General features: G+C 43.1%; 1 protein-coding gene across 2 annotated transcripts in view; it reads left to right on the forward strand.

Moving 5' to 3' along the window:
• Positions 1-4,903, forward strand: part of SMAD4 (SMAD family member 4) — a 34,491-nt gene extending 29,588 nt beyond the window's left edge. For both annotated transcript variants that reach the window (XM_066602495.1, XM_066602496.1), the window contains exons 11-12: positions 1,808-1,946; positions 2,029-4,903. In XM_066602495.1, coding sequence (XP_066458592.1) covers positions 1,808-1,946; positions 2,029-2,240 — 351 coding nt within the window. In that variant the 3' untranslated portion in view covers positions 2,241-4,903. The remainder of the gene's footprint in view (positions 1-1,807; positions 1,947-2,028) is intronic.
• Positions 4,904-14,706: the final 9,803 nt, after the last annotated feature.

The following is a 14,706-nucleotide window of genomic DNA, read 5'->3' on the forward strand; positions in this document are numbered from 1 at the left end:
GAAAAAGTAAACATTCAGGACTCATTTTCTGTAAACCACCTCCCCCCCCCCCCCCCCACCCCAAAAGGGGGGTGGGGGGAGGAATTAAAACTTTTTTCTTTTACGTTGTACTCAGTGGGGAAAGTATTCCGGGTCGAATTCCAAATACGGGAGCCCGCAACATAATCCCACCCTGCCTGCAGCATAGGACCCTGCTTATCTGTCCAGGTCTTCTTTTTTCTGTACCGCGGATGTGTGCGGAAGTTCAAGCTGGCGCACATGCACAGTGCATTTTTTATTTCTTTCAAACTCCTGCTTTGTCTTTGAATCTGCGGCCCGTCTGTAGTGTCAGCTGCGGATGGGCCGTGGATCGGACTGCTTCCATTGACAGAGAAATTAAATTAGAACTGAAAATAGACGTTTTGTTTTCTGTTTTTCTTTTCCCCATTTTAGTGGGTTTTCAAAAAGTAAGAAACAAACCAAGCTTGCAGTTTGCTTCTGTTCCATTAAAGGGGTTGTCCCGCGCCGAAACGTTTTTTTGTTTTTTTTTTAACCCCCCCCCCCCCCCCCCCCTCGTTCGGCGCGAGACAACCCCGATGCAGGGGTTAAAAAAACAAACCGGGTAGTACTTACCCGAATCCCGGCGGTCCGGCGTCTTCATACTCACCTGCTGAAGATGGCCGCCGGGATCCTCTCTCTCTGTGGACCGCAGGGCTTCTGTGCGGTCCATTGCCGATTCCAGCCTCCTGATTGGCTGGAATCGGCACGTGACGGGGTGGAGCTACACGGAGCCGGCATTCTGCACGAGCGGCCCCATTGAAGACAGCAGAAGACCCGGGGTGCGCAAGCGCGGCTAATTTGGCCATTAGAGGCCGAAAATTAGTCGGCACCATGGAGACGAGGACGCCAGCAACGGAGCAGGTAAGTATAAAACTTTTGATAACTTCTGTATGGCTCATAATTAATGCACAATGTACATTACAAAGTGCATTAATATGGCCATACAGAAGTGTATAGACCCACTTGCTGCCGCGGGACAACCCCTTTAACCCTTTTCAATCCACTGTCTGACCTGTGAAGACATTATGATTTAAGGCTGTACAGCTCTGATGCTGGAAGACGCCGTCGAGGTTCTCTTACTGTATATTGCCAGCCTCTCTGCTGTTGGAGCCTATTCAACGTGTCACCTCATGCAGTACTGGCTTTTGCCAGCAGATAGTGCTGTTTTATACAGCAGAAAAAAGTAAGCCCTTTAGGAAAACCAGGATACAAGTTGGATTGGAAAGGCTTAAACTGAACAAATAGCGCGGTCTGCAGCGGTATTAGTTCTGTTAACAAAAAAAAAAAAAACTAATGGAGGCAAACTGCAAGCTTTTTTTTGTATTTTTGAAAGCGCATTGAAACCAATGGGGGGCGGGGTCTGATTTTTCAGAAACTGCTCCATGTCTGTCCTTTGGGCTCCGTCTGGTATTGAATGGAGCAGAACTGCAATACCTAACGCAACGTATGGAGCTATGGTGCTGCTCCTAGAAAAATATCAGACTTTTCATAGTCCTGGAGAAACCTTTTTAATGTCAAAATCATAGTTAAAAAAGAATGCAGCAGACAATGGTGGGACTTTTTTTTCCCCCTCCACTTTTTTTCTCAAAATAATATGTAACCTACAATTGTGGCAAAAAAACAAAAAAAACAAATCCTGTTTAAAAAAATTAAAAAATTCAACTTTACTGTAAAAAAAATTAAAAATGCTTGGTATAGTCGCAAAAAGTCTGCTGTACCTACTGGTTCTTGTCAGCGAATTAACATACTTTTTTGTATCTTGCTCAAGGTGTTTGATCTACGCCAGTGTCACAGACAGATGCAGCAGCAGGCAGCAACGGCACAGGCAGCAGCTGCAGCTCAAGCGGCGGCCGTAGCTGGGAATATACCTGGACCAGGATCTGTGGGTGGCATTGCACCAGCGATCAGTAAGTGGGATTCCTCATTCTGGGTAGGAAACAAAAGGAAGTTTAGAAAATCTGTTGACTTTATTTTTTATTCATTTTTCAGGTCTATCTGCTGCTGCAGGAATCGGAGTAGATGATCTCCGTAGACTTTGCATCCTGCGGATGAGCTTTGTGAAGGGCTGGGGTCCAGATTACCCAAGACAGAGTATAAAGGAGACCCCATGCTGGATAGAAATTCATCTACACCGTGCCCTGCAGCTCCTGGATGAAGTCCTGCACACCATGCCCATTGCTGACCCACAGCCTCTGGACTGATGAGTGGCAGCAGGACACCATCAAATGTAATGCTTTACATTGTCCAGATGGCGGACTGAAAATCACAGTCATTACTTGTAATCATGGAAATATATATAAATAGATATATATAAATATATGCACATATCTTCTCCTGCTATCTCCAAGTCAGTGTGAAATTCAAATTATTTTTTGTGCCCCCTATTTTGCTGCAAGACAGCATTTTTAATGTTTTTCTTTGCTGTGAAATCTACATAGTTTTGGGTACTGCTGGTTTCATGAATAAGATGCTTGCCATAAAGGTGCCATCTATGCCTTGTGCAGAGAAGAACGGCAGCAACAGCCTTCAAGCCGGAAAATACTTTTTTCTTTTTTAAATCCCCTTTTGTGCTGCAGTGATGCATGTTTCTGGAGCAATATTCAGAAAACTAGTGAATAGGCATCCGCAGTGACTGCATCGTAGTCCTTAGCAGGCTGTTCTCACCTGACTCCAGGTTATTGCTTTGCTACACTTTTTTTTAAATTTCCCATTTATTTCTGACTTTGTGTACATTTAATAAATTGGGAAATGTGTAGATTTAAAGGGACACTAAACCTTAAGTTTAACTTTTCTTTATTTGCTGTGCAGGTCCATTCAATCTATTGTTCCCTGTTATCTGCCACAGAGAAGCTGACTGCTGATTGATAGGGTGTCCGTAAAGGGGTATTTCCATCTCAGGAATCCTATTTCAGTTTGTTCGCAATCACAAAACAATGCGCTCAGCCATAAGATATTCATTTCTAAAATGCTCCGTTCTCCAGACGGTGCAGATATTGATTCATCTTGTTGTTGGGGAAACGCCGCCTCTTCTCTGGAAAGAAATAGCAGAGCACAACAATAGCTGGTGGTCTGGCTAAAAGCTGGTGCGCAAGCACTCCTTATATCCCGGCCATCAGATTTACGTGAAAGGAGTGCACAAGCGCCGGCCTCCTCTGCTATTTCTAAGAGGTAGTCTGTTTTTTTGGCAACAAGCAGTAAACAACCAGAGGGCAGAGAAATCAATATCTAGAGAACGGAGCATTTTAGAAATAAATATCTTATGGGCGATGGCATTGTTTTGCAAATTTGAACACCTTAAATTAGGATTCCTGAGATAGGAAAACCCCTTTAACTATCCCTGCCCCCATGATCACTACAATATCTTGCATAGCTCCTTCTCCAGTAACATTTGCATCTATAGGTGAAAGTTCTACTTTTTTAACATTACATTAAACTTTACATTATAGTATTAAGTTCATGTCCAAATCTAAAGGTGCGCCTTTTGTTATTTAATGAAATACACTAGATTCATACACTAATCCGATTTGCCCCACACCAAAAATAAAGATGTTCTAATTTTCTGTTTTTAACTTGTAATCACGAATTTCTTCCTAATGCTATTTGTATTCACATGTAAGTGGAGATTTATTGCTATAGTGGAGAGCCAAATGTCATTGTCGCCCAGCTTTCTCAATTATACCTGCAACTAAGAAATGGCTGACTATAATTTAAAGGGGGTTTCTAATTTCAGACAGCTAAGAGGGTCGAGAGCTCCAAATCAGTCCCCCAATCACCCCAAGTACTTTGCATTATCACTTATTCATGCTTCATGTTGGTTCTGATGGTATCACCAGGTTTGCTACGCTGCCCCCTTTCCAGTTCTGTTAGTATTCTGTATAGGTCAATACCCATGCTACCCTCCACTGGCCTTAGATATTTTTTGCACAGACATAGGGTCAGGTGGAGGCTGCGCATGCATGCAAATTGATTAGAAAGATCCCTGTGCACCTGGCCAGGCAATGTCCATGATGCTACGATTGACGAGCCATACATTGCCCCAGCCAGAAGAGAAGAAGCAAGACTGAACAGAAGGTCACCAAAAGTCCAAAAATTGCCTGGAGGTGTAGGTCATGTGACCACAACTCAAAATCTGCAAAGTTTTGGATAAGAAAATATAGTAGAGAGGTGACAGCAATTGCAGGTCTATTTCCGTAGGGATTGTTCCAGTGTCTAAACTAGGTAAACCCCTTTTAAGCTGCTGCTTTTTGCTTGTGGTTTAGGGTAACATTAATTTCTAATCTTCATTTTTGGTTGTATTGATAGGCTAGAAGGTCCCCTATTTAGGGACGGGCATAGGGCTTTAAGGCTTTGTGTCAGATCTTGACAGCATTTTGTAGCTTTATTCTCTATGTAGCACCTACAGACATTACAATCATTGTAAATTTCCCAAGTTTATGATCTTAAAACCTTCTTTTTTTTCTTTTGAATTTTTGTAAAACCAATTTTCAGATTTCTTGCAGACTATACTGCGTCCTTTTGTATATACTTTGTTCTTTTTAACCTGTCTTAATCTGTACTAGTTTTACACATGGAAGGCCTCATTCATGCTGAATACTATGTACACCTACCCCTCATACCATTGCAGGTCCAAACATTAAGCAGCGGCCTTGTATATATGAAATGGGTCCCAATGGTATGACTTATTCATCAGAGGGACTTGTATGCTTTTTAGATAGTAGCACCACATCATACCCAATTGCATTACGTGGTTTTAATTTTCTATACATGGACGGTTGTTAGTGTCTCCATTTGTTGACTTGTAAAGTAGAAAGTGACTTGTGTTCTAACAAATTACTAATTCTCAATAAACATTGGTTTATTACAAGTGGCTGATATTGTCTCTTTCTTATAACATGAGATAGCGAGGATGTATTGGAAATGTAAATTATAATGTAAGCTCTGGAGATCAGACTAATTGGCTAGTCTTAAGCTACTGTGGAAAAGTGAAATCTGAGCACTAATTGGTTGCTGTGGACAATATTCGGTACCATGTTGGCAGGTCGTAACTCATTATAGGATTCCCCGTAGCCACAAGGAGGTTGTAAAGCGTGGCAGAAACAAATTTCTCACACAACGTGTATTTCACCTGTCCACTTGGTTTTAGTTAACTGTAAGCTTAACTGGAGCAACCAGTGTCAGGCAGCTGCTGCCAAGCCAAATAGGTTCATGGGGTGCATCAAAAGAGGTCTAGGGGCACATGACGAGAACATTGTTCTTCCTCTTTACAAGTCACTGGTCATACCACACATGGAATATTGTGGGCATTGGTACTCAAGGACATATCAGAGCTTGAGCAGGTACAAAGGCAGGCAACTAAATTAATAAAAGGAATGGACGAACTACAATACTCAGAGAGGCTATTAAAAATTGGAAATATTTAGTTTAGAAAAAAGACAGCTAAGGGGTGACCTAATAACTATGTATAATATATCAGGGGACGATACAACAATCTCTCCCATAATCTCCTCATACCCAGGACTGTGACTGTAGCAAGGGGGCATCCTCTATGTCAAGAGGAAAGGTGGTTTCTTCACCCACATGGAAGGGGGTTATTTACTGTAAGAGCAGTGAGACTATGGAACTCTGCCTGAGGACATGGTGATGGCAAATTTAATAAGAGTTCAAGAGGGTCCTGGACACCTTTCTTGAGGGATATAATAATGTTATAATCATTAAAAACTTCAAAAGGGTTGGTGATCCGGGGATTATTCCGATTGCCAGATGGAGTCGGAAAGGAATTTTTTTTCCCTTTAAATGGGAAAAATTGGCTTCTACCTTGTTAGGTGTCTTTTTTTCCTTCCTCTGGATCAACATTAAGGGTTAAATAGGCTGAACTATATGGACATGTGTCTTTTTTTGCCCTTACATATTATGATATACCATAATGCAAAAAGGGACCACAGAGATTCTAGAAGAACAAGCCCTTTTAAAGGGGGTTATCTCATGAAGACAACCCCTGCCCATATGCCCCATTAGGGCATATAGATGTCAGTCTTGAGTCCCCATTATATGCTGTTTGTAACATGCTGCTAGTTTCAGACTTCACTCATGCAAGTTTCTCTCTCCTAATACATGCTGGATGTGAGGTCTGTGTGTCCAGGATGCTGCTGCCTTTGTTAGCTCATGTATCCGCATCGATCATTCGTGGACTGATTTCTCCTTCTACAGCCTATGAGGGATCCTTCTCCACTGTTCTTACACGCTGATGCTGAGGAGTGTGATTTTTGCCTCCCCTGTCGAGTCTGCCATGGGTGTTTTCCTCTTCATCTACAATCACACAGTCTGAGATTCTCTTCTTGCAAACTGCCTCAGGTGCTTTCTTCATTATCTACAACCTGTGTGATCTTACCCCCCTGCTGTAGTCTCTACTGCTAGAGAGGCAGGTGGGGAAGAGCAGCGGGACCTGGCCGCGGCACAGTCACCTAGCTGAAGGAAGTAGACTCTACAACAGCAAAATTGTAGGAAATGATTAATGAAGACTATTTAGGAAGGTGCTTAATTTTATATTTAGGAAGCAGATGAACAATGAAAAAAAAGGGGTTGCCATGGCAGATAGGGTCTAAACAAAAGCCCCAGGTCTGCTATATGTATGTATCTAATAGGTTGCCTATGAGGGTAACAATGACAGGCACATTACATTGAAATGTGTTATCAAGGAATGTAATAAAGTCTAATGGGAAGAAATAGTTTTAATAAAGTTTTATTTACAAACAAAGATTAGGGTTAAAAAAAGACTTATGTAAAGTTTTCAATATGTAAAAGTCTAAAATATATATAAAAATAAAAAAATTATGTATGGTATTGCTGCAATTATAGAGGCCCTTAGAAAAACGTTAAAACCTCTTGGTGAACAGCGGGAATTGCTATTTTATGTACTGTAAAATGGTGGCAATAAAAAACACTAACTCGACTTTGAAAAAAACAAGCTCTCCTTTAGCTATGTAGACAGACATATATAAAAAAGTTATAACTCCTGGAATGTGGCAACGAAAAATCTGTTTTCTTCCCTAAAAGTGTGTTTTTATTGAGGGAAAAATAGTTATAGGGGACATATCACCAGTTTCTGGCATACTAAGCCACCAGCACGTCGCTGAAGGGCTTCCAACATGTATTCTACCTATATCTTTGTTGAAGTTCCTGTTGTTTTTCTAATAGAAAAAAGTACTTTTATTCCAGTGCGCTTGGTACACTGCAAGCCTCCCGAATCACGCCTTGGAACACCACACCCATTCCGCCTTGGGTGACAGCGCATGCTCCTTTGCTCCAGTTTCTCCTCCCAGTCTGGTCATGTGCGGTGAACCAAGGCGTACGATGCCAGACCTCACACATTGCACTTGCTCTGAGTCTTGTGGATCTATGACCAGACTGAGGGAGGGAAGCCAGAGCGATGCCGCATGCATGGGATTTAAGCATTCATATTTGGAGATGAGGTGGTTGGTCAAGGGGAATTGGGTGCAATCTAAGCAGTGTCTCCATGACTTGAGGCCTGCAGTGGAGATGGACTTGAAATTGTGTGCCCCGACAAATCCCTAACACTTTAGCTGGGACTCATATATGGAGCATAAATACCGCTGCAGCAGCTTTTACAGTTTGTGTAGAGAAATAATATAAATTGTCCTATAAAACAAATGAACAGATTTCCAGAATCCGATCAGAATAATGTAAATTTGCAGCTTCTCCTGCTCCCCGTGTACTCCCTGGCAGCTTTAAGTGGGAAGATCTATACAGAAGGGCACAAGCTGAATGATTTCTCTTTAAAGAAGCACTTTCATGTTAGGTTATGATGGCTGGCCGGCTTCCCGGTGTAATTCTCCTGTATCGTTTAACAGTCTGACCCCGCACCTCAGCTGCACTGATAAAACCTTTCTCCTCCCTCCATTAAAACCCGCCATTAATAATTCTATTCTTTCTTGCCTTGTAAGTACAATATGTGAGCTCTAAAACCTTCACATTGTCACGGTTAATGCTGCTGTAAGCAAATCTTTCTTCTAGAACACTACGGTTGGTTTTATTCTCAGGCCCTGCAACAAAACTATACATCGTCAATCTTGTACATGTGTGCATATTGTATAATGTGCCCCCTACTGTATACATAAGGAGATTATCTTTTATATCTCTTATACAGAGGTAACGTCTAATACAAGCAGGAACATTATTTCTTATAATACACATCAATGGAAAGGGTTTGGGGAGTACTCCCGTTATCTCCATAGCAAGGACGTGGAAGAGTTTGAAAAGAGAGGCTGTCTAGCCTGCACCCCAAAGTCTATCATTGATGAACAGTGCCAAACGAGTGTAGGACTAGTTTGAGGCCCAAGGCACGGAGCTCAGGAAATGTCAGAGTTGGGCAATTTGCCAGTTTTAAAGGGGCTGAGGTGCTGACATAGTCAACAGTTTGGGTAGATATCCATGTGCAGAAAATGCTAGGCCCAAAATTTGTTAGAAAACAATCCATTTTGAAGTTGGGTATTTGCTGTTCGTTGGAAATGATGAATTATGTAATATGGCTAGTAATGGGCAGAAAGCGAGATCTGCAGTAGGGGAGAACCCGAAGGCCACTCTCAAGGTGAGGGTTATTGTGGCGAGAGCAGCTGTCTCCAGAGCAGTTTGCTCATCTACTATGGCATTGTTAGAAATAAAGTGGAAAAACAACATCCGCTTTACAGGCATGGCTTAATTTCTACACGTGGCTTAAAGGAGCTTTCAAGAACTAAACTACTGATGACTAGGGATGAGCGAGTATACTCTCTAAAGCACTACTTGCTCGAGTAATGTGCCTTAGCCGAGTATCTCCCTGCTCGTCCCTGAAGATTCGGGAGCCGCTGCAGCTGACAGGTGAGTCGCGGCGGGGAGCAGGGGGGAGAGGGAGAGAGAGATCTCCCCTCCGTTCCTCCCCGCTCTCCCCTGCAGCTCCCCGCCCCGCGGCAGCTCCCGAATCTTCAGGGACGAGCAGGGAGATACTCGGCTAAGGCACATTACTCGAGCGAGTAGTGCTTTAGCGAGTATACTCGCTCATCCCTATTGATGACCCATTCTCAGGATAGGTCATCAATAGTTGATTGATGGGGCTCCGACACTCTGGATCCCTGCCGATCAGCTTATTGAAGTGACAGCAGCACGCCGGTGATCGCCGCTGTGACTTCCGTTCATACCAGGCACTGCACCATATATTGTACAGAGATTGTGCTTGGTATTGCAGCTCCATCCCATTAACTTGAAGGGAACGGAGTACAGATGAGCGAGCATACTCGTTAAGGACAGATACTCGAGCAAGTATCGTCCTTTTCGAGTACCTGCCTGCCCGTCCGCAAAGATTCGGAGGGGGGGATCTCTCCCCCCCCACCCCCCACGCCCGCTCCCCCCTGCTCACTCCTGCAACCCACCGCTCAATCCCGCCAGCACCCGAATCTTTGCAGACGAGCAGACAGGTACTCGAAAAGGGCGATACTCGCTCGAGTATCTGTCCTTAACGAGTATGCTTGCTTATCTCTATACTCAGTTCCCTTCAAGTTAATGGGATGGAGCTGCAATACCAGGCACAATCTCTATACAATATATGGTGCAGTGCCTGGTATGAACTGAAGTCACAGCGGCGATACTCGCTTGAGCATCTGTCCTTAACGAGTACACTCGCTCATCTCTAGAACGGAGTTGCTCTCAGGCCACATGACAAATGAATGTGATGTCATTGGCCTGAGAAGAGGCCATGATGCTCACTAGACTAGAGCACTGTTGTCTCTTCAATTAGGTGGTCGAAAAGGATCCTGAGCAGCGGACCCTCACTGATCAACAATTGATGAGCTGTCTTGAGAATGGGTCGTTAAAAGTTTAGTTCTGGAAAACCCCTTTAAAGATAAACTTCAGTAATTATGTACTTTATATGTAGATGTTAACTTTTCGTTCTGTTTTACATGAATTTGCCATTTTCACCTCCCAGGGACCGTTGTATTGATGTGTACAGTGTGTGGGTGATCAGTGATGAGTATGCGCTCCAGTGAGCGATGATAAAGGCTGACTTATTGTTACGTATCTGATTTTTGATGTATTTCATTCAGTAATTCCTCTATTACATTTGTCAGTACTGTACACAGCATTGAGATCTCTTCATGCAGAAGTTATCTTCCCACGCAGTGTGGGGGATATATAAAACCCTTCTGGTATTTTTGTTCTGTCGCTCAGTGAAGGCTTTAATCAGCCATAAAGCAGCCGGGGACCTGATTACTCCAGTGATCAATACTAGCCTCATGTTTCTGATCTAGTGATTATTTTTTTGGTTCCAAACCTGTAATTTAATTCAATGTTGTAGAATGTGCTCGGCCTTAATAAGGGACTGATGGAAAGTGTCAGGCTATGGAGAACAGACACTACTTTGCAGGAATGAGGTACATAGGGGAGGGGATAGACAGCCAACTACTTTTTGATCCCATCTCTTCCAAATTCTTTGCAGGAGGGGGAGATGGCACAGACCAATGCATCTAGTGGTCCCATGTTTGTGGTCAAGATGTCCTGGTCACTTTGTTAGGCCTCCTTCACACGGGCGACACGGCATCGCTGCGAGAAAATCGCAGCGTTATCACATCGCTGCCCCGTATGATAGCGCTGCAATTTTCTTGCAGCAATACCGCGTTTTTGTAGCGCTACAAAGTCGCATGTGATGCTACAAAATCACACGACTTTGTAGCATCTGCTACTGTCAAAGTTGCATCGCATCGCATGCAAACCGCGTTTTCATGCGATGCAACAGAGAGGAAGGCTCCATAGGGAAACATGGGCTACAAAACCTAGCGTGTTGCGGGCATATCGCCGGACCTGTGAGGTTTGTGTGTCGTTTTGTAGCTTGCTACAAAACATATCATGTGTGAAGGAACCCATAGGAAACCATGGGCTTCTCATACATGCGATTTGTAGCAACGCTACAAAATCGCGCGACTTTGTCACTCGTGTGAAGGAGGCCTAATGCTGATGGAAGTCATAGGGCCAGTATAGAATGTATCTTACCCAAGATAAAAATTCTGTATGTCTTCTATAATTCAAGAAAAGATAAGATAAGGCTTTGCTCACCTGGAAATAAGCAGCATCTTTCATATCACAGAGTGTAGCAGAAGAGGCTTGTCGGCCATTGTGAGTAGTAGAAAGTAACAAAATGATCTCCTGCATTTCCAGTGTGGAATTTCCAGAGTTCTTTTTGTTACTTTCTATGACTCCTACAATACACCCTCAACACTCCAAGACATACAGTTGCATCCTGGGTAGGGTTTGTCTGGAGGGGGATTGGGAGCCAATCGCGCTCCATACTACGCGGGTGCCAGCTGTTTCTTACACCTAGCACCCTCCAACAACAGCCGCAATTAGCATGAACGTCGATCGTGGCTGTTAACCCTTTAAATTCTCTGCTTGGAGATCAGGGGTCCTGAGCTGTCCTTGCATGATACTGTTCAGTTCCCATGGCAGCCAGGGGTGGTCTTAAAGCCCCCAGGGCTGCTATTGCAGATTGCCTATCAAATGTGAGTTGATAGACTGCCTGTGTATTACATAATACTACAGGGGCGATAAAAAAAATTGGAAAAATCTGATCTAAGTTTAAAAACACACTTTTCCCATATTTATAATGGATAAAAACAAAAATAGATTTAGTATAGAAACGCCATAGAAACTACCCACCCCCTTCAAGATGGCAGAATTGCAATATCTTTACAATTTAACTGCACTTAGAGATTATTTTTTCCTTACATTATATGGTATATTCAATAGTACCATTGAAAAATACAACTCATCCCACAAAAATAAGCCCTCAGGCAACTATGTTGACAGATAAATAAGAGTTATGATTTTTTTTTCTTAAGTGGGGAGGAAAAGCCAGAAAAAAAATAGGGCCACGTTCTTAACGGGTTACTGCACACAACCTTGGAACGGGTGGAATGGTTTTTAGAAGGCACTGCAGCTGGCCCCATTGAAAACAATGGGATGCAGGCAACTCCCGCAGGGATTTTCGGGGAAGACCTTGAAATATAAGTACTTCACTGAAAATCATCCCTAGCTGGTGTAAAAAATATATACATCACCTTCTGCCGCTGTCGGAGCTCCAGCGCATCTTCTCTCTTCCATGCTGGGACTGCTCCGAAGCACTTTCTGTTGGCCGAGGATTTAAAAAAATCACTGCCTCAAGAAAGTACTGGTCTGATTGGCTGAACACTCAGCCAATAATAAGCAGTGCTCAGCCATTCATTGAATGACAGCTGAGCACTGCCTGTGATTGGTCACAGCACTCAGCCAATCACAGGCAGTGCTCAGCCATTCATTGAATTCAAGCCCTTCCCCAAAATTCACTGAGGGGGTTGCCTGCGTCCCATTGCTTTCAATGGGGTTGGCTGCAGTTGCGCTAGTCCTATTGTAAACAATGGGTACTGAGCTGTGGTCACACGCATTTTTAACATGCGTGGGGAAGGGTATTTTTGCACACATAAGTGTGCAAAAAAACGCTCATCTGACTGAGCCCTTATTTACTATATATTAAGTATTTTTTTTTTATTTCCCCACGTGTTTGCGATGGGTTTATTTTTCTATGTATTCTTTTGCTTTTGATACCAGTATGTAATATTTAAGATTTCATAATATAAAACTTGGTTTTGGATAATATGTAATTAATACGGTATATGAATGGCTGAGCGCTGCCTGTGATTGGCTGAGCACTGTAACCAATCACAGGCAGCGCTCAGCTGTCATTCAATAAATGGCTGAGTGCTGCCTGTGATTGGCTGATCTCAGCCAATCAGACACAGCCCTTTCAGCAGGCGGGGATTTTAAATCCCTGCTGCTGAAAGAGCTTCAGAGCAGTGCAGGGGAACCAAGCGGCTAGATGCGCCTGTGCACCGACAGCTAGGGATAATTTTCAGGGAAGGGCTTATATTTAAAAATCACTGCAGGGGTTGCCGGCAGCAGCGGCGGCCCCATTGAAAGCAATGGAAGAACATCGTGATCCTCTGCTACAGCTGTGGCAGGGGATTCTTTACTCCCTGCTGCGATTGCCATTACTGAACACTGTGACAGTGCTGTCACAGTGTTCAGTGACAAGGGAACTCCCCTAGGGATATTGATGCGCAGCACGGATGTATGGTGCACACATGTCCTGTCTTTTGCAGGTGCGCGCATTTGCATGCCTGTAAAACACAGACATGTGAACACATCATAGAAAACCAATGGTTCTAATAGATGCGCGGTTTTGTGCACACGTATGTATATTGAAATGCCGTCGTTAGAGTTAAAAGCAGCATTTAAAGAGGTCACAGTCACATTTAGCGTGAGTGCTGCTAATATACTCATGTTACATGCGTTGCGTATTCACTGTGTATTTTACACAGGTGCTAGGAGACCTGTGAGGGACAGTTCTGACATCCTATCGGCCTGCTTTTTGTACACATAAAATATGCACTTAATACGCAGGCAATAGACGTGCAAAAAAAGCATAAGCATTAAATAAGAAGCAAATTCATATGTCCACACGCAGTAAAAATTCTGTGGATTTTGTGCAACAAATACACATGTACTAGTGTGAGTGAGCCCTTAGGGTATGTCCACATGGGCCGGATTTGCTGTGGAGCGTCTATAGCAGACATTCTGCAGCAAATACCACATCATTTGGTGCAGAATTCATAACTTCATTTGAAGAGGTGGAATCTTCACCAAAAATCCGGTGCAAAAATTGACATGCTGTGGTTATAAATTTTACACCACGTGTCACATGAGATTCTGAAAATGTCATCTCCTTTGCTGCTACTGTAAATGCTGTGTGCAGAAAGTTTGTACGAAGAACCTGATGTAAATGTACCCTTAAAATATCTTAGTTCATCCAATGGAAGATGTAATGTAAAGGGGTGCTTATCTAGTTGCACATCACACAAGGCTAATTGTATTCTCACAAGCATGCACTAGATGGCAGACACACAGCACGGATAATAAGAGCTGACCCCTCTCAAGGAGCGAAAAGTGGAAATGAGATTGAAGAATTCAATTTAAATGCAGGTTCATGTTTCAGCACATGCAAATATTCAGTGAGCAAATGAGTCTGGACTCATTTAAACTATAGAGATGCCACTAGTCTTTATTACAGCCTGGAGCACTTGGGAACGTATTCGATTCACAGAGAAGAGAAGAAAAAGATTTCATTTGAACTGTTTGGGCCATGGTGTCAGGCTCAAAGTCTTGGCAAGTTTCTTATTTCATTTGAGCGGGCCGCTGTGATCAGTGCAGACACATGTTACGCATTCTGCGCTGTTCTACGAGGTCAGGCAATCTTCTGTCAATTGTACTGGAGACAGTGAGGTCAGGAATCAATCAAATTGTGAATAAGAAGCTATTATCGCTTCACCACAATGCAAAATGTAGGGCCATTCAATAGGCTGCATGGCTATTAAAAAGCTTCTCACCGACACTTTGTTATAGATAGATGTGTGCAGATGCATATCAAACACAAGGAGTTTTTATTAAAAAGTAACAAAAAAATCCTTTTCAGGCAACTTTAAAGCATATGCCAACCTCTGAACAGCACATTACAGAGTAAATGCTGAATAAATATACTCTACACACAGAGATAAGTACTGTATGTATATAGAGACTCATCTTGATCTAGTC

This window comes from Eleutherodactylus coqui, chromosome 5 (genome assembly GCF_035609145.1).
Source record: "Eleutherodactylus coqui strain aEleCoq1 chromosome 5, aEleCoq1.hap1, whole genome shotgun sequence".
NCBI lineage: Eukaryota > Metazoa > Chordata > Amphibia > Anura > Eleutherodactylidae > Eleutherodactylus > Eleutherodactylus coqui.